We start from the raw sequence: 18,432 nt of genomic DNA on the forward strand, positions 1-18,432 counted from the left end.
AATTACATGCGGGGAGTCATGATCAACCAAAGGTGTCTTTGCAAGTCACTGTCTCACTCGCCCAATTATTCGAGAGCTAGTAAATTAAGTCGCAACATTCGTCTTCGTATTTTTTTTCAAGTCTTACAATTGTAGCTTGGCCGAAACAAAGCGACGATTAAATGATCTGCCTCCATGAAACTGAAAGAAAAGAAAACTGAGCCAATACCCTCACACTTAACAATTGTTTCCCATGCATTCTATCAAAGCAAACACGTAAAGGGCAAGATAAAATAAGACATGAACACCACACAACGCAATGCCCTCAGGTCGCCACAACTCGTCTGATTGCTGCACCACAAAATTTTGACAGACTGGTGTGATCAGATCGGCATCATATTGTACACAATCGTAGGAGTCAGTCCATTTAGGATGTTGTTTGTGCCGAGGAGCCAGACTCTGACGAAGTGTCGTAGTTGGACGGGTATGAGTAGGTTGGGTTGGCTGTACCAGTCTCTGAACTTTGATGTGTGTTCTTATTGTTTAGGAAGTTGGGCTGCATGAGACGCATGTCACTGATCTTGAGATCCTTGTACCACTTCTTGAAGTCGTCAGGTTTCAACACATTTGCCTTTTTCAGCACGACCGGTCCAATGATGAGGCCAACAAAAACGACCAATAAAACAAAATAGAGGATGGCATATCGAGTAACTCGTCGACGACGCAATTTAGACTGCTTCATAGAATAAATGGGTGGTCGAATTTGCTGACTACGGTGGGATTAGTGTTGTCTTCTAATACGACAAAGCTCATAAGGATGGGAAAGAATATACCTTGGTTTCAGCCAGAAGAGCATCATCGAATGCAGCTTGTCCACCTGCGGAACTAGAATGACCGGTAGCATCATGAATAGCAGCCAATGCCCGAGGATAAAATCGGCGGCAAACATGCTGAGTTCTGTGATTTTGCAAAGGAACTCGCGACCTGGCTGCGACAAAGAGTGCCAGCCCATGGAGTACCATTTGCCCGTCCAAAATGCAATGTTGGACTGGTCGGTTTTCATCTCGCGGGTCAGAGCAATTGCCACGATGAGTTTGAAGACGAACCGCTGGATTGAAATCACAGCTATCATACCGGCCAGCGTTCGTGCAAAGTTCAAGCCCTCCAAGAAAAACATGCCTTCAAACATGATCAGCATAATAACAGCCGCCATAGCGTGGGCAATAGCTGCAAGCACGCTGCCAAATTTTTTGCAGCACATGCTTAGTACGGGACCCATACAGCAGGCCATTCCAAACATTGCTGCTAGTACGCCGGCGTTAATACCGATCGGTGCCAAGGCGATAGCAAGTACTCGAATGAGGCTGGCGGTAGGTTTCAAGTAGCTCTCCACGTTGTTAATGTCCTCATTATTGAATTGTTCAACGCCGGTCTGCGCGTTGATAAATAAATAGGGTATCATCGTCCAGACAACTTGCAATAAAGGCGTGAATATCTCCGTGAAGAAAATGTTGGCAATAGCAGCTCGTGGAACATCAGCGGATAGCTTTGCCGATGCTTCACCGAGAGCCTTGCGCTTATATCCCGTGATTCTTGTGCGCGAAAGGCGGCAAAAGGCAATCCAGGATTGCCCATGGCTCCTTGAATTGCCCCTGGACAACCAACGGAGGAAGTCCCGATAATCGATGAAGAAGTCGTTCCATGCAAATTGGTGTGGGTTGTATAAGAACGGAGATATTGTAAGCCCAAGAAGCGTGATCCAGAAGTAGGTCAGCGCGGCTTGCCAAGCAGTAATCGTTGCGAAGAGTAACATCATCAATAATCTGGCACCAAAATAGATCGAAGGCCCAGCAAAACGGGAGAAGAGTACCCCGAATGGGATACGGGCTGTAGCAAAACCTCGCCCTGTTCCAATGTATCGAGCGCCACCAAATGAAAGGTCCTGCTGCACGGAGTTCGCGTAAATTTGGCAAACAAACACCTCGAAAAATGGAGACAGAGAAAAGAACTGCTTCAGGAAGCGGACCAAAGCACGCCACATACCACGTTCCGTGAGTTCCTGAACAATTAGAGGCACGAAGGATAGGAAGAACACGAAGAAGATAGAGAAGATACTGCGCTGTACCCACTGCATCACTGCGTCGGTGTTGGCACAACCAGTAGGGTACAACGGGTCGGTGTGGGGCTTGTCAGGATTGTAGTCGCAAGGGATTGTCTCGTGCCTCAGGGCACCAAAATTGATCAGACACAACATGAACAGCTGTACTGACAGCATGATGAACATATTGTTGACGTGGAAACCGGGGTGGGCATAGTAGAAAGACAAAAATCTGTCTAACGGCAGTTGTGTTCCCAGGTAGTAATACTCGCGGGAGAGCATCTGTTCGCCCATACCTGTTCCAATCTTCGTGGTGAAATTCAGGATGGAGCCGAAACCAAGATCACGGCCCTTTCCACACTGATAGTACTCGCAGTGTTTGATGCGTCCGCCGCGAAGTATAGCGTTCATGCCGGCAAAGATATCCTCGTTCAAATGTAAACCTTTCTGTGCCTTTGACACACCACCGCGGGTAGTCATGAAGATACCATTCAGAAAATCCGGATGACCGTAGTGAAGCTTGCCTCCAATCTGAGCCAAAGTTCTCGCAAAAAGTGTGCCGAATGTTTGTTCCTTTCCAGCAGCCACGTCGCCCAGAATACCAATATTTTCGGAGAAAATATACTCTCTGGCGCCAAGAATAGCAACTGGAGTCCTGATCTCGTTCTTGACACCGGGTGTATACGGTGAGGCGTTATCCGTTTTCATTTCCTCAAATTCTGCAAGGACACTGCGAATTTTGAGACACTCTTCCAGGTAGTTGTCTTGGTTGGCATCGATAAGTTGGATATATTCCCCCCGATAGAAAATCAACGAGTGGTTCTGGTTGTCAGATTTTCCATCACCCAAGACAGGATTACCCGAAAGCTGAATTCTAAATTTGGGTCGCCTCATTCCGTTCTCCATTATCTCAGAATGCCCATCAATGAGAGCTGAATAGAGTCTTGGCTCATCACCTTCTGCCAGGGGGGGTTCCTCGTCCAGATAAGCGATCTGAAGATCAGGATAGGCGCGAAGCAGGAATTCAGCATTCTCCATCTCTTCTTTCTTGAATTTCGAATAGCGTTGCATCGAAACGACAATTTTGAACTTCCGGCGAGCCATTCGCTCAAGTTCTCGTTCCAATTTATCCGAATTTCCCCCAAACATTTGCACTACTTCAGGGTTTTCTACTCTGTAGAGTAACTTGATAGCTCGGCTGTAGTTCATGAAACCAGAAATGGTACGATATAGCGTCTGCGAGCGAAGTGAAGCCCAGATGCGAGTTCGCAGCGTGTACTCGGGAGCAGACGATTTGAACCCGATACAGTAAAAGGGGAGGTCGTCAATTTTGCTCTTGGCGGTGTCTTTTTCATCCTTTTCCGGGTCGCCATTCATCTGAGCGGTTTCATCTGCAAGAATCTTGGTATCCTTCACGAAACAGTCCCATTCATGCGGGTGCAATTGCTTGAGATACTCTAACAGCGTGACGCGTGAATATGGCTCGTCTTCGCGAATGATTTCACGAAGTGAGAGAAGAATTTTCTCACTATAATGTGGGATCATAACTGTAAAAGTCGGCATATTGTCGACAGGAAGCGGTTCGGGAATAGGAGTCGACAGCGACTGGGCGAAGAACGAGATTCGGCGTTCCGCTTCGCTCTGACTTGGAAAGAACTCGGTCTTGAAAGAGTGATCTTCCTGTGAAACGAAGAATGTAGGGGCTCGCAGCGTCCTTTTCCCCTCCTGCTCAGAAGGTACCTGGTGATAAAGCAGTTTCTGTACGTGATCTATCGCCAGCAGATGCTCACGATACATTGAAATGACAATGGCGTTCCAGACTTGCGAAATCAGCACCTTCGGCTTATACTTGATCTCCATGTCCGTAGTTGCCAAAACCTTGGAGTAAATACGCTTGGGCAAACGAGAAAATATGTTTCTCCAAGGTGTCCAAATTGAGGAGCCGATATAGAAAGATCGGGCAATAGAAAAAATTGTGTTCAAAAGGACATAGAAGAGGTAAGTGTCCAGGAAGAAAAAGATTAAATCTGTAAACGCCATGAGGCCCAGTAAAATGTATGTGTGGTTGGTACACAAATATGTCTGAACAATATTGTCACCGATGCATTTGGGCTTGAAGATTGACAGGTACCGAATAACGTCTCGGAAGGAGAGTGTAAGATATACATACGACTCTCCAAATTTGGCCCCAAAAACAGTCAGCCATAGTCCAAAAGACATTGCCATGTCATTTCCTTTCAGACGTGGCCAGCTGGCTGTGAATGTTTGGCTTGCGACATATTGACGCGAGTTTTTGGTCAAGTAACTACCAAACAAGCCACCTAGAGGCATGACTGAGAAGAATAAGAAGGTAATTACTGCCACAATGAAGTTGACGATACCAATGATGTAATCGACATCGACATCACCCGACTGTTTTAGCTTGGTGGGCATGAAGAGAACCTTGATCGCTGGGGCAATGTTGATGACGAAGATGAGGAGTAAGAAAAGAAGGCGCTTGGTGAGATGCTGGGCGCCAGCCCATCGACGGGGAACATACGCCCATTCAGCCAGGGTGGCCAAAACCTGAATAAGGGATGCTATGGCTCCGCCAATAGAGACAGCTGCGAGGTGTCTGGATCCAGGCGGCTGTTGGTCCAGCTGCTGTTGATAATCTTTGCCGACAAGAAGTGACGGGGCGTTGTGTGCTGTATAAAACCAAAACATTGTGAGATGAATGATCCAAATTCGGTTGAAATTAACGAGAAGGTGGAACCAGGATCTCGACTCCTTGTATGTTTTGAAAAAGCATTTCTTCCAGTTGATCTCCATCAGCTTCATGTAGCGCTCTGCCGGCGGTACATCAACCAGTTTGCTCTTGTCTTGTAGAACGATGCGCTCAATGCCTTCTGGGTACCAGAAGAGCTGGTTGCAATCATCGTATCCAATTATGTGTTTGTGATCACGTTCGCGGCGCACATACACGCCATCAAGAATCTCATATCCCTGATCGCGAACATACTGATAGAGAGGCGTGATGATATTGTTCAAATAAGTGAACTCGTCAACTGGCTCAACAAGGGCCTGACAAGCGGGGGAATTAAGATAGTCATCTGCACACTTGAAGATGAAACACAAGCACTCCGGCATGAATCGCACTTGGTTGGCCTCGCCCCAGCAAAGGAGGTAGAGGGCAATCTGCCTGACACGGTCATGCTGTGACATGCGGTTCATGCGAGTCTTCCAGCGGAACTCGGCCGCTTCCAAACTATCGTCCCCTTCCAAATCCTGGAGCGCGTCAGCTTCGTTGACATTTTCGTCCGCATTCTTCTTCTTCTTCTTCTTCTTATTCTTGGCTTTGCGGCGTAAGCCCTTGGTTGTACTGTTGGCGAAACCAACAGCATCGTCTAGATCGAGGTGAGCCGCAAAATACCATTTGCGATAATTGGCATTGTCGCCTCCGATGTAGTCGGCGTGGAGAGAAAGCAATGCTTGGTTAGGCGTCATGCGGGAAGCACGGGAGTCAAGTAGAGTCATAAGGTGGTCGTACATGTTCCTCATGCTATCACGCTGGAATCCAAACTTTCCGGTGAGATCCAAGAAGATATCCTCGATTTCTTCCTTAGACAATGGAATTTGAGCGTCAGATGTCCAGGCGGGATATGGTTCCCGGGAGCGCTGGCCAGCTGGAAGCACATTGCCATAGTCCATTCCATAATTGGGGGTCGATGCGCCGGAGGAGCGATTGGCACCGTACGAAATCTGTGAGGAAGGAGGTCGATAACCACGTTGGCCATCACCATAGCTGTTATGACGTTCGTCTCCGCGGCCGTAATAGTCCATTTCGGCGGCGCGAGCCATATCCGATCTCATTGTGAAGTCGCTAAATGTCTCCGAATCCTCCTCAGACCCATGGCGGCCGCCGTGTCCACCGTAGCCTTGATTGTAGTCCTGCTCGTAGTAGCCACCTTGGCCGTTGTAGTATTCATCTTGATACTGGTCATGCCCATCGTAGTAGCCACCATCTTGATGATAAGGATTATTCGGATCGGCATTATAATAGCCGCTATTGAGGGGAAATAGTTAGCGAGGAACTGTACGCAACTACTATGTCGCCCGAAGTGTCTTACGATTCATCATAATACCCATCTCCGTTTTGACCTCCGTGGCCCCCACGGGCATCGTAACCATTATCATAGTACTGATCGTCCTGATAATACGAGTCCGCATTTCCTTGAGTGTTGCTGCCGTGATGACCGTAAGCTTCGTCATAGTGGTCGTTGTGACCACCTGGATAGCCTGACATTGTTGCCCAAAGTGGTCAATTTACGCAAAACAATCCATGTGATGCTTCGGAAATTATCAAGATACGATCGCCGTTGAAATGGACAATACGGTGGTATGAAGAACGGCCAGAGTCTAAGCGGGCAGCGATTGTACGTAGGCTGAGAACGGACGTTGAGCGAGCGTTAGGGTGCTGTGAATGGCACCACTGGTTCAAATGAGCGTGAGAAAGTGGAAGACCGACAAATATAAAGACACCAACGAGCGATTGTGTAGGAAGAGGAGCGAGAGAAGTCAGTGGGCCGAGCCTCTGCAGAATCGCGAGAACGGTCAACCTGATGCTCCCGTTGAATGTGTGTTGAAGAGTGGAAGTTGTGGTCACGCAAAGCAGAGCCGAGTCAGGGAGGTATAGGAGGCAGGTTTGACAAACAATTCAGATAAGGAGGGAGACGGGGTGGGTGGACGGACGGGCGACCAGCCGGGGGGCGGTGGCTGACGCTCCGGTGCTCAAGAATTGCGTTTCCTATCCACTCTGGACACTTGAGTACAGGGCCAAAACCTTGGAAAGACTTGGTAGAAGGCAGGGGCAGTGCTTGATGGGAAGTACGCAGTGTATGTACTGCAGTATACTTGGTGAATCGTAGAAGCTATGGTATTTTTGAGGTAGTTTGCAAGTAGAGGTACCTCATAACTTCCACCAAGTCAGCGTGGCTCACTATTGGCCCGTCCGCCGTTCTCCACATTCTTGCCCAGGTCCAATGCAGACTCGGCCCCGTTGTCGCCCCTCTGGAAAAGCTTTGCCATCAAAGCTTCCAGTATGTATTCTTTCCTGTCGTCCACTGCGACACCCGTTTCACTGGGCTCTTTCGATGAACGATGAAATTCCGCTTGCGATAGCACTTTAATCCATGTTAGAGATCGGCCTACGGAGTAGATCCCGCAGAATACGTGCAGGGCGCTGGTTGGTATCAGTACGTCTTCCGGAGTACTAGTACACCGTACTCCGTACTTGGGCACAGCAGTTCCCGTACATGGGTCGCACGGCTGCATGGTTGCGTGGCTGGTTCTTTCTACCCCCGACAGCAATCCTGGTTGCTCAATCAGCAGAAGCAAGTCTGTGTGAAATGCCTCCTCCCTGGCCTGGTGGAGTTGCCCGATGCACGCAAGTCGCACAGGAACCACATCACCCCAATGGGCCGCCGTGTCCACTTCTGCCACTACCAGCACCTGGATGTCTACTTACCGTGCGGCGGGGGCGAGGACGGCTGGTTTGGTGGTACTAGTACATACTACTACTTATGTAAATCTCCAGAGTTTGTGACCACCCATGTATTAAGTACGTAGTACTTAATGCGGCCATGGGAAATTCGACCACTCCGCCGCCGCTGAGAGAGGCCTCAAGGGGGTCGGTCGAATTACGTTGACAACTACTACTCCGTACCTTGGCAGATACTTGTAACCCCACAGGGTACTTTCTGCCTTGCACGTACCTACTTGAGTAGGTACGTTAGTTATGATCAGGTTGGGTGTTTAGCCCAGAAGTTGAGGACAGTGAGTGTGTGCTGCTCTTGTGTATCAAAACATATCGCGGTGTCCTTTAGGCTCAAACTCCGATAAGACAATGTCCGCGCGGCATCCATTCGATACACAAGGAGAACTAATACTAGTATCGGGAATCAACAGAAATCACGAGCACCAAGTGGACTGACATTTCAGCCGGTCCGGTGGCGAAAACAAATGCTGATGCTAGCATTGATACTGCCGTGCCAGCTGATCTCTTGATTAGTGGTATTTTATTGTTCGTTTTCTTCCACCTGCTCTCCACAGACGTCATAGTTCACAAGTTGATTGACTGCAAATGTTTCTCTCTAGACAGTATCGACCATTTCGACCTACGAAGCGAGTAATAATTTCCGTATTGATGCGCCTGCGGGGCGGCTGTAGTCTGGTATCATCAAACACGCCAGGACTTGCTCAGGATCCAAGTCCTGTAGCCAGTTGGCGATCGGGAACCGTGATGATGCTTATAATTTGCAAGAACAAGACTTGTCATGCCCTACCCTATATAGGATGTTAAAAAAGTTGGGATGAAATCGCTTCAAGACAGTATAAAGCAGTCCCCCTTCCCTGGTGGCGGTTGTACCGACAGGGGCAAAAATTCAGTCGGATTGACCCCAATTTTGTGAATCACAGCCTAAGTTTTTTTCGGTGGTGTGGCTCGAAAGCAAGTAACCCCTTGAAAAAGTAGAGATATATATGTAAAGTGTACGGAGTATAGAAGGCGCTATCCTTAAATGACTCGGCAGAGAGGTAAAGAAATTAGTTGCACTACTGTTACTTCGGTATATATGAGATAGCTAGCATTCATCAATAACCCAGCAGCAGTGTTTCGGTTCTTGGCGCAGCCTAGTGCCTGCCACCTTAGCGCTGTGTCTGGTGGAGCAGAATGCAACGAGCCCCTTGCCCTTTCATCAGCAATTGCCAGGGAGTCAGGGACACGCCGGCACCAGCGGCATGGCACGGCCTGTTCTTGGAAACCCAAGATTCTCCTTTAGTAGGCTCGACACCACTTTGACGCGTGTAGCTTTCACTGCTGTAAGGTTGAAAGAGGTATACTAGGTCCATCTCTAGCGATAGTCCTCGTCAGGCCAAACTGTACCCATCGCCATGTTTTAAAATTTAGTATGGCAAGAGCTAGGAAGACAGTCTACTTCTGTCAGCTCGCTGCGGACCCCTAATGAGCAGGGCCCGTGGGGAGTGCTGCCGAGGGAAATAACACCATAAAGAGTCAAAGACAGGTGCCTCTTCTAAATTGTAAAAACAAAAAGGAGCCAAGAAAAAAGGGCATGGCGACTACTTACCTAAACCAATGGAGAATGGTCCAAACTGTGTGGATTGAAAAGGTAAAGTTATTCGTGCTTGATTAATCGCGGCCACGCGACGCTGATCTGCGTTGGCGCTACTAGTAATAACAATTACTAGTATTATCTATCTACTTACTTCTCAAGTACCTACTTTAGTAGGTGGTAAGCGTTGGTAAATCCAGTGATACAAGTTTCCCTTTCTCTTCTCTCACGGGATGCCCTAGTCTTCACCCACATGCCGGGGTGACCTTCGCAGCAATGTCACCATCTGCGCACGTGACCAAGCGGTTGCTGTGACAACTCCGTTTGGCCTGCCTCTGTTTATACACTCCTGGCATTCGACTAGAGCCAGCGCATATGTACCTGGCTAGTAGTGTTCGTATCATATTAGAAGCATTCTCGCCAGGGTACAATAGTTTTATCCGTCTACTTTTGTTACTTACGCATGCTGTGGTCTGGAGACAATCCGACCCCTCGCTGCTCACGTCCAGCTCGCATTGGTGGGAATGGCTCGGTTGGCTGATTATTGCCTTTCCAATGATGATGAGTTACCACATCGAACCACGTCGCTGAGGCAAAGAGGGAGCGATGTGCAGGTCGAAGGCCTTCCAAAAACAAGAGATATTGTACCCAAAAATGCACAAACAGCCTCAACTCGCAAAATGCGACGTCTATGCGGAATGGGACAGGTAGCTGACAACCCCTTATTCCAGCCATGGAGCGCACAAGATCACAATGGAACACAAGCTCTTTCGCAGACCACCATGAGGGAATCCCCTGCGAGGTTAGGCATGGTCACAGAATTCGAAAAAGATTGTCCTTCAGCAACAGCCCGTCCAGCACGCATCAAGGCATTTAGTCTCATCTCTGCCGCAAAAGGCTGTTCAAATGTGCTTAGGAAAGACACGTTACTTCCACTTACGACCGAAGAGCGGGAAAGAAAAACGGGGATATTTAATACTGCTCAGATACGAGGGAGTCATCTTAATCCTGATGAAACAATGTCGACTCTACCATCATCCTCGGACCTGGGACTTGTTAATCACAGGCCACATCAGGAAGCGCCTGCGGAAAGCTTAGTCCATAGTCTCACTATCGACAGCACCCCCGCTGATAATTTGGCCGATTATCCCTCCGACGTTCACTATAAGAAGATTGGAAGTGCTTCCAGCCTCTGCCTAGGATCAGAGCTTCTACCGTCTCCTCCCGGCATTGGCAAAACCACATGTGATTTTCCTGATTATGAGCAGTCATCTGTGTCGAGAGACTGTAATGATATTGAGCAGACTGAATGCGAAGGACCGCTGAAGCCCACTAGAGGGAACATTTCTATGCCAAGCAGGGTATCGTCGTCCCAGCTGGACAATGAATCGGGCTTGCCCGAAAAAGTCTCCGCTATCACATCTACAACGCCATCCAATGATGAGAACCTGGTGGGATTGTTTGAGCAAATGCGAATAGATTCTCATGAGCTGTTCATTGGCGGTAGTCCCAAGCGCCAAGATAGCCTGTTCGAATTCACCACACCACCGAGCAGTTATCCTAAATATTCGAGTTCAACCCGCAAACTTCAGGCTGTTCCGTTGACACCGCGTGGGCCTGCCTCAAATGGGTTGTTGGCTGAGATGTTTGCTGATGACTGGAACTGCGAACTTTCCCGTCCGAAGCAAGTCAAGCCCGTACGCCCAGTCACTCAGTCGAAGGAGGCCATGAGGAAAGCAAAGAAAATGGAATTCGAGGCAACAAAAGAATCCGTAGCTCAAAGATTTCTTGAAGAGCTGGATATTCAAATTGCAAACGGTCAGGTTTCCAAACTTACGGAATCTACAGATGGCGTGAAGATAATTTGGACCAAGAGTCTTCACACCACCGCCGGCCGAGCGAACTGGCGGCGTGAGACAGTTCAAACCAAGCAACCTGACGGATCAATTATTGACACATGGCATAAACACCATGCCTCCATCGAGCTCGCCGACAAGGTTATTGATGATGAAGACAGGCTTCTCAATGTGCTGGCACACGAATTCTGTCATTTGACTACCTTCATGATTAGCGGCAGGACAACAAATCCCCATGGGAAAGAATTCAAGTCCTGGGCATCGAAATGCTCCCGAATCCTCGGTCATAGGGGCATTCAAGTAACCACCAAGCATACTTACGAAATTGATTTCAAGTACAAATGGGAATGTGCTGATTGCGGACTGGGGTACAACAGACATTCCAAAAGCATCGACACGCTGCGTCACCGATGCGGAACCTGCAAAGGCGAGCTAAAGCAAGTCAAACCTGCACCGAGAGCCAATGTCGCAAATAGTGGCGCGTCGAGGCAAAGCGAGTACCAACTCTTTGTGAAAGATCAAATGAAATTGGTGAGGCTGGAAAATCCTGCCGTTCCGCAGCGAGATATTCTCAGGATGATCGCTGGAAAATGGGCTGATCAGAAGAGGGGGAATGTTAAGAAAGGCGGTTCCAATACGACAGACACAGTAGTAGGAACACAAGTAAACGAAGCCGATGTCACCTCCAAATTAGTGGGCGATCTACCGGTTGGCGATTGACTAAGTAGTTGGGACAATGGCATTGTAGCACATCTCATGCAGCAGTCGAGTTGACGTTTCGGCCCGTACGACAAGAATATCGTGCAGCAATAATTACAGGGACAGGTGTTACAAACAGATTACAAAAGTCGGGCAAGCAAATGCCTCGAGACACAACAAATCCATGTTCTATAAGCTAGCCAGAGCACCCTGCTCATGCGACGTTGGATTGACAGATCACCGAAGACAAAAGCGTAGCACATACGATAGTAAGCAATTACATTTGAAGATAACCATGAAAGTTGCAATAAGAACTTCTTCTCAATCTAGTGTTGCGACAGCTCCAGTACGTCATGCATACTGCGCAGTCGTCCAGCACTAGCTATTCCATAGAACCAATACCAGACTTGTTTCGAGGTCATCGTCCGGTACTTGCGGCTTCACATTTGATTATGACTCTCCAAAAAGTTCCCAGTCTTTGATCTTTAGCGATTCCCAGATGCGAGCCGAATATTCCACGGCATCCCCAATCAACTTGCCCTGCTTGCCAAGCTCCAGGTCAACCTCGTCTTCGTCATACTCCCCCTTTATATGTGGGACATTGATTGTAATGAGAATGTCCGAGTTGTACTTTTCCAGCCGCAAAAGCGTCATTATAATAGCTGTGAAGTCCGGTGGTGAGCCGCCTTGGCGAGATTGCCCGATTCTGGGGGTCTGGGTGGCGATGAGCGTGTACGCTGGGGGTTTCGATCTGAGTCGTCGTCGCAGATTAGGCTGGGTCAACAACCCGAAAAGCAGATACTTCAAATGAGACATCTATAACCATTCGACGGGACACGTACTCGAGGCGGGAAAACTCAGTTTCCGCAGTATTCCAGATCTTTACAGTGTCAATATCGGACCCGACCATGTCTTCCAGGTGTATAGTCATTGCGCGGCCGTCGATCTCGGGTCCATGTCCCGGCTCGCCGACTCGCTCCGTGATATCGAATATGATGCTGGTAAAGCCATCTTTGTCGATCCATACTTCTTGGTTATCTGGTACTTGCCGTAGTTTGCTGTGGATGTGTCAGGTCGTGGCCGCTGTGGCGGGAGACTGGCTCGGTCCAGTTTCGATATTCTCGGAAGCTTACCTGACATCGGCAAACTTGTCTGGTATATCGCAAACAATTGCGCCTCCATAAAGCGGCATACCATGATACCCGGGCATTTTCGTTTCGAATGAAGCTCCTAGGCAGGCGCCTTGCGCGAAAGTCAGTTTTTGTGCAAGGTGCCAGGAGGGAGTATGGTCTTACAGTTGTAATTGTCAACCAGTATTCTCACCGCCGGGTATCTAGTTCTAGGGTCCCTCAAGAGTTCTTTGTAGAGGGCCAACTGATGTTCCCTCCGGTGGTTACGCCATTTATTTCGTCGGGCTCGATTCGACTTGAGCCCATCCTGGGGGCTGATGGTGGGACCTCCACTTCCGCCGGAGGGGTACCTCATCAGCTACCCTTATGAATTGTTCATGGTCCTGTTACATCATACATCAATTGAACACCCACAATACGACTAGGATACAGGTGGGTCTCCATGCCTGATGCCGGTGACAAACTCACGTGTGTGGCATTGCTGGATCGCACCAAGGCAATGTCAACGCTTAAGTCCGCCATCTCCCGTTCAAACAAGGTATTAGGACACAAGAAAATGTAAACTATGTACAAGGACGTGCACAATGTGGCATTCAACGGCAGAAGACACATGGTCGCGTTGAAAACCAGTAAGAAACCAAGGTTTCGTATATTATCGTACGTACATGTGCCAAGTATTCGATACCTCGCATACAACACAAACCGCTCAAGGCCAGATAAACACATTCCACAGGAGGCAGTATAGTAGCCAAGTAGGCCTGCAGTAATCTAAGTCACAAAATGAAACGTCTTAATCCGTGGCCGACCATGGCCCAACCGTTTCACCAAAATCAGCTTTATCCAGCGGCCACTCAGCAGTCTATATGCACGAAGCATATGTAACCATCCAATGCCGATGACGAAGGGGTATCAATGAAGCAAGAAAGAAGTGTCTCGGGCTACTTTGAACAGAGTTGGGTTCCATGAGGACCTTGTCAAGCTGAGCAGTGAGCAAATACTGGTATTACCACAGTATCGTGCAGTCTTACCACAGGCAATGCATCAGCGGGGTATAAGGAAGTAAAGACAAAAGCGATATGTTGCCAGGTGCCTTATGACTGACTCGCTTCTCGCTCCTCACGAATAGAGGTCATGCCCGAGCCTGCTACGCCGCTCGAAAGCGAGGGCTGACTTGGAGGCGGCATCGCCATTGTCTGTCTTTGAGCCGAGCTGATTTCGGGTGCTTCGTTGGTAGTGTGGCCGAGCAGCTGCATGGAACTCAGTCTGTCGCTTCCGTCTGAGTCGCCCCTGAACCCCACAGTTTGTGAACTTGGGTTCTCAGAAGAAAGCTCCTTATGTAAAGGCGATGAATGAATCGGTGATGCAGACTTCTTGCTCTGCGTATCACCGTTGCCATTATTGCCCCCTCGAGAGGAGTTCCGTGGTGAAACACGTCCAGTCTAAGATGTGAATGAGGATGAAGAAAGAGATGCAGGCTGCCCATAGATCACTTACCTGTTTGGCCCAACGAAGTCCACAGCTGTTGCAAAGATCTCTTTGGCCACTTGGGCCACGTCGCCATTCCGGTGTATTACGAGTATGGCAATTTGCACAGTCTCTGACCAAATTCCCGACTCCCTTTCGCCGTTTTCTCTTCTTTTTGTTGGAGAGAAGGCCACCAAGCTCTTCGGCAAGAATCCTATTCACCTTCTCCATCTGTCTCAGCTCAAACTGCCAACTGGAGCATTTTGTCGTTCGCAGCTCGCCAAAGATGTTGTCTTCGGCTGCCAGGGCTGCATCCTGTGTTCCTGGCGGCAGAGCCCCTCCCGCTGGTTGTGAGACCTGCCCAGTACCCGAATTTAACTCAGCAACGACGTTTGAATGAGATGATGTTGAGGCTGTTTTGCTATTGCCCGTTGCGTTTGCTGGGACTATGCTCCTGGACGACGCTTTTAGCAGTTTTGTCTGTGCGAGCAGAAAAGATGGCTTAAGCCCTTCTGGCGCATCACCTGGATAGAGTGTCGTCTGTGCTTGAAGACCCTGGCCTCGACGATTCTGGACTTCGTGCTTGCAGGTCACGGTTTTCCCTCGCCGAGCCAGTTCCATTGATCGCCCGAATTCAGGGCGAGATTCCTTTCGCATGAGGTCTTGAATGCTTGTACCGACAAGCGATTCTGGCTGGAGATCCAATAACGACCTGACGTTTGATGAAACAAACAAGAACATGCCAGAAGTCGACAATTTCGTCCAAATCTCACTATCGCCGATGCCACCGTTTGCCTCCAAGTTTTTGCGACTCAGTGCAAAGACAGGTCGTTTGCGGCCAACCAAGATGAGGCACTTCCTGCCTTTGCCTTGCTCAACGAATAATGACCCATGACTTTCGAACCACGTATACCCGCTTTGCTTTCGTCTTATCCTGAAAACAATATTAACTTGGGTGCCAGCTGTCGCGTCTTTCAGTTCTCTTGTAACGGGTACAATATCAGAAGGATGGCAAATCGAGGATAGAGAATTGCCAACGAGGTCAATAGCATCATACTCGAGAACTCGCTTCGACGAAGGGGAAAGATACAAGAATAATCCTTTCAAGGACAGGACGTGAACAACATCATCGGTGTTCTCTAGGAGCATCTTGTCCCAGGACTGCTTGTGCCAATCAGACACCAACCCCTTTGGACTGAATTGCTGAAGGAGCGTTGATACATCATCAACCCCCAAAGTTTGCCCATTCTCTGGTTCCCACTGACTTGAAGCTGGCGGCGTCCAGATGTATTGACCAATGTCATTGTGCTTATAATTGACTCTGACGCCACCTAGCTCTTGCCCCGAAATGGCATCTGGGCATTCAACGAGGTCGATCTGAAATCCAATGAAGTATCTGATATCTTCCGTGTCCCAAGGGATTGGTATCATGGTCAGGAGGTTTAGAAATGGTTTTCCACCTTTTCGGTAATTAATTAAGCTCTGTTGAACCTCACGGCCCTCTTGAATCATCTTTTTCAAATTAAAAACGGCGCCATCATCCACAAATTCGCGTTTGGATCCAGCCTCAACTTTGCCGTCTGGTGCTTGAAGGAAGCGACAATTCTGACCTACAATCTCGTGGCGACTATATCCTGTAAGATTCTGAAAATTATCTGACACATAGACGATTGGGCAGTCGTTCATCGTGACGTCGCAGACGACAAATGCGCACGACATATCAACGGCTCCTAGGTGGATCTTCGGGTCCTTCCTTGTGGCCACCAGCCATAGCGCTTTCAGCATATCAAACCCGCTCTTGGAGTATATTGTCTTCTCCTTGTTTTCTCGAGGCGTTGATGTCGTAGCTGGGGTAGTGGGCCCAGATGTAGATGTCGGCTGAGTGACGCTTGCCGATGCCGCACCATGCTGGGTAGAGATGGCCGATTCAGAAGACTTGTGTCTCGACAGAGAATGCGGCAAGGATTGCTCCATACCGTTTGATACGGGGTTTGTGGGGATTCCTTCAGGCACTCGATTCACCGCTGGGTCAACAACATTTAGGTGCGAGGTCGAGATATGCATCACGCCATCGGGGTGTTCGTCCACAGAACCGGTTAGGTTACTCGAAGTTGCCGTAAGAGACGAGCTACTCGGCGCCGGCTCTGTCGCAAATGCCGTGCTTAAGTTTGGCATTTGTCCAGAATTGAACGCACTGCTCATGGACCTCGTCCCAGACCCTGTTCCAGGAACCGTAGATGGTGGGAAGAGCGATAGTGAAGATTCGTTCGGCATCTGACTCATCTCAACGTTGCCAAAAGGGGGTGGATTCATAGAATTCATCAGGTCGGGGGAAATCCCAGTGTAGTCAGCTGCGTCGGTAACAAAACCTCCCATTTGGTCTGTCATATCTAAACTTGTGTTGATACCAGAAAATGATGAGTCAACTTGTTGAGAAAACTGAAAATTTCCCAAGTCACCGTGACTTGCACCAAAATCCATGACATCCTCAGATGCACCAATGGAAGACAATCGCCGAGGATTATCGTCCTGCATGAGGGGACTCCCGTACGCATGGGACATGCTCTTTCGGCGGTGCATCTCAGTGTGATTGTTCCTTATTATATCATCGAGCGAGTCCCCGGATACCATCGGCCGGTTCGACATAAGCTGTGGCATCGCCGACGTTGGATGTTGCAGAGGCATATGCGTGCCTGATACCGACGAAGGGTTAATCATGTCGATGACGTTACCGCATGGCTGCTGTTGCTGTTGCTGTTGCTGCTGCAACCTCTCGTTTTGCTGTGACATTTGACGCTGCACCTCCTGGGGAGGCAGCGCATTAGATTTGTAGTAGTCATCCATGGTAATAGCATCTGGGAAGACGAATGTGGCTCTGTCGCCCTTTCGTAAGGCCCGGTAGAGCAGTCAAGGAAGGCAGCTTATCCCCGACGATGGCTAAATAAATATCTCCAGGATCTCGATAGGAAGAATATGAATCTGTACAAAATCGGAACCGGACACGATATCGGCTTCTGAGCGATGGCTTTTCGTCCGCAAAGCCCTAAAACTTGATGCCGGAAGTGATGGCTTCTCTTGCCACGCCCTCTCTGTGCCTGGCTGGACAGCCGGGCGGGCTAGATATGAATACAGTAGGGGTGACAGGATAAGACGTTGGTGAAAGGATGCAATTCTTACTCGGACGTTACGAGTCGATGGAAATCTATCGTATCTCTGCGCGGCGGGGGCTTGGTTGCTGGTGTTGGAGTTGTAAATTACTCACCACCGTGGTACGCAAGTGGACGCAGGGTGAGGGGGTGACCTGGTAAAACTGAACCACATGGAGCAACTCCAGCTGAAGCCCGCTTCGAAGTCTTGGGCGCAGCGTTTTGTGGGCCTCGTCATCAAATGAATGTCAACCGGTTCGGGGTAAGCACCCGTCGCCTCAATGAGTCGTTTATTTGCTTTGACATTATGATCCCACCGCAATTTATCTACCGGCTTTGACGGGACGTAATGACTACTTAATACCATGTCCGTCGGTATACGACGATGCGTTGGAGTGACGTATCCATACCTGGGTAGTGGTAAGTCATTATGCCGTGAGTATACTCCCTATGCCAGGAGTTCAGGACCTATCAGATTCCAAGTGGACGACAGTGTCGTGGTATGTACCTAGGTGACTACGTAGTAGAGTAACAATTGGCAGCTTTCCCTTTCGCTTCTCAGGCCCTGCAAAGGCTGAGAGTCGTAAGCACATAGATCTGCGCCATCGTGAACAAGAGTACACTCGCCCCAGTGCTTGGAAAGGTACCGGCGCCTTTGGAATGATCCCTCCAATGACTCCTGTCATTTTCGAGCGGTCAAGGCGTCCAGCTCAGCTGTAGTAGTACATTGTATCATTGTATCTCTTGTTCATCGGTTGCCCGGCCCGCGACTGGTGTTGAAAATTTCTACATTGGCTGCTCTGTAATCACAAGTTTGCCTAGTCGTCAAATTCATGTCGCGTGGTATCTACGACCCCTGATCACACAGACTTAAACAACACCAGACTCGCAAAGGTCTTTAATCTGGCTCTACTCCAACACCTATCGTACGTCTTTGTACGCTGCCTGCTA

The 18,432-nt window shown here is 49.0% G+C and overlaps 4 protein-coding genes across 4 annotated transcripts; 1 reads left to right on the forward strand and 3 right to left on the reverse strand.

Moving 5' to 3' along the window:
- Positions 1-406: 406 nt before the first annotated feature.
- MAM_00135 (beta-1,3-glucan synthase catalytic subunit) lies at positions 407-6,362 on the reverse strand (the record flags this gene model as incomplete). Its single annotated transcript, XM_040818935.1, has 3 exons — positions 407-749; positions 813-6,122; positions 6,187-6,362. The coding sequence occupies 3 exons, from the start codon at positions 6,360-6,362 to the stop codon at positions 407-409; spliced, it is 5,829 nt and encodes a 1,942-aa protein (XP_040682199.1).
- Positions 6,363-10,205: 3,843 nt separating this feature from the next.
- On the forward strand, positions 10,206-11,762 carry MAM_00136 (uncharacterized protein; the record flags this gene model as incomplete). The annotated part of the gene is made up of 1 exon (XM_040818936.1): positions 10,206-11,762. The coding sequence occupies one exon, from the start codon at positions 10,206-10,208 to the stop codon at positions 11,760-11,762; it is 1,557 nt and encodes a 518-aa protein (XP_040682200.1).
- Positions 11,763-12,191: 429 nt separating this feature from the next.
- On the reverse strand, positions 12,192-12,951 carry MAM_00137 (Ran-interacting protein Mog1; the record flags this gene model as incomplete). The annotated part of the gene is made up of 3 exons (XM_040818937.1): positions 12,192-12,492; positions 12,584-12,799; positions 12,875-12,951. The coding sequence occupies 3 exons, from the start codon at positions 12,949-12,951 to the stop codon at positions 12,192-12,194; spliced, it is 594 nt and encodes a 197-aa protein (XP_040682201.1).
- A 1,011-nt stretch (positions 12,952-13,962) lies between these two features.
- MAM_00138 (white collar 1) lies at positions 13,963-17,179 on the reverse strand (the record flags this gene model as incomplete). The annotated part of the gene is made up of 2 exons (XM_040818938.1): positions 13,963-14,310; positions 14,366-17,179. 2 exons carry the CDS (start codon positions 17,177-17,179, stop codon positions 13,963-13,965), a joined length of 3,162 nt encoding a protein of 1,053 aa, XP_040682202.1.
- Between the last annotated feature and the right edge of the window lie 1,253 nt (positions 17,180-18,432).

This window comes from Metarhizium album (assembly GCF_000804445.1).
Source record: "Metarhizium album ARSEF 1941 chromosome Unknown scaffold_1, whole genome shotgun sequence".
NCBI classification, from domain to species: Eukaryota; Fungi; Ascomycota; class Sordariomycetes; order Hypocreales; family Clavicipitaceae; genus Metarhizium; species Metarhizium album.